The 1,547-nt window shown below is 39.0% G+C and overlaps 1 protein-coding gene across 1 annotated transcript; it reads right to left on the reverse strand.

The window, feature by feature from the left end:
- Window positions 1-764: 764 nt before the first annotated feature.
- LOC131598310 (uncharacterized) lies at window positions 765-1,547 on the reverse strand. Its single transcript, XM_058870926.1, has one exon. It carries the CDS (start codon window positions 1,545-1,547, stop codon window positions 765-767), a length of 783 nt encoding a protein of 260 aa, XP_058726909.1.

The raw sequence follows: 1,547 nt of genomic DNA on the forward strand, positions 1-1,547 counted from the left end.
TATGTTGTGAATCAATTGCGAGTATAGATTTTTCCCTTAAACCGGTGTTCCGCAACCGTCTTTCTCCGACCGAACAATGTTTGAATTTCATTATGTTGGTTTTAGAGCATTTGGGTCACCGTGTCTCATTCCCTACACAAATCTCCCTTGCTATCACCCAACCATTTCTTCAACGCTGCATGTGCGATTTCAACTCGGTTGGATGTAGTGCAACTGAAATGTCTAACTCGGCCCGTCCAAGCACAAACAACTTTTTCTTTTACTTTTTCAAGAATAGTAGTTTCGACGTATTTGAAAAAAGTGGGATATCCGACGCACAATGTCCGAAAGTATATAACATTCTCGGTATATAACTCTTTGGAACGTGAATCTAAAATCTCCTTCCATCTTCCCATTATCTTCTGCACCACAACATTGGTTTTGATGATGTTTCCGTTGTCATCCTTTTTTCTTTCGTGCCAACCGCGAGTTTAAGCTTAGCTCTCACATTTTCTATTATATGATACCGACAAAATATTACGGTTGATGTCAGAAAGACGGACCCGACCATATTCATAAGAGCATTATCTCGGTCGGTAACGATGACACTAGGTATATTGTTTTGATCAACCAACAAAGTCTTACATATTCTCAAAGGCCATGTAAAGTTATTTTCTTTCTCACATTGCAAAAAAATGAATCCAATCGAAAATGTCTTGTCTGCATAGGTCACACCAACAATTTCTAGAAGCAGAAGCCTATACTTGTTGGTCTTGTACGTTGAATCAATTATAAGGTCGATTGAAAATGTGTTGAAAGTTGATACTTTCGGGATGAGTCCAAAATATGTCACGAACAGTAACTTTGTCCTCACAAGCTCTGAAACTTGAAACATATTGGTTATCACCCAAAAGTTTAAAAAGGTGTTGCATTTCCGACCTCAGACCTATTTTCGCAGTGCTAAGATGGTAACGTTCATTGTATACCTGCTTGATATTTGAAATACTATCTGGTATTTTTTGCTTCAAATCGGAAAGTATGTTTCTAGGTGCAACTTTGATTATTGATAATTCTGAAATAGAATCCTTCTCTTCGCGATTTAGCCGACACACAATTGGATGGCCGTGTAGCTTGGTCTTCAATGCGTGATTATGAATTCCGCAGATGATGCTAAAACACCATAAAGAATCAACCCTACAAGATACGCGCAACTTAAATGGACACGCACACTTTCTCGATCTCGTGTCATCATGTTTTAACTTCTGATTCGTTGGAACATACTTCCCACCCCTCTCGCATCCCATCACAACAAATGTTTGCCTTCTACTAGTGCCATTGTCGGACCTTGCTATCACAATGCTAAATCCAAGTTTACTTGCTTCATTTCGGATCCACTGTAGCAAATGTTCACAACAAGTGAAAGTCATTTCATTTATAAATTGTGGTCGAACATCCACCGCAACGACAATCGTTTTAAGATTGTTACTCGACTCTTTAGACTTAGCATCTACGTTGACCTCTTCTGGAACTTCTAACGCATCTCTAACAATGTTGTCGGGATCCACCAT

The sequence above is a fragment of the Vicia villosa genome, linkage group LG4 (genome assembly GCF_029867415.1).
Source record: "Vicia villosa cultivar HV-30 ecotype Madison, WI linkage group LG4, Vvil1.0, whole genome shotgun sequence".
NCBI lineage: Eukaryota > Viridiplantae > Streptophyta > Magnoliopsida > Fabales > Fabaceae > Vicia > Vicia villosa.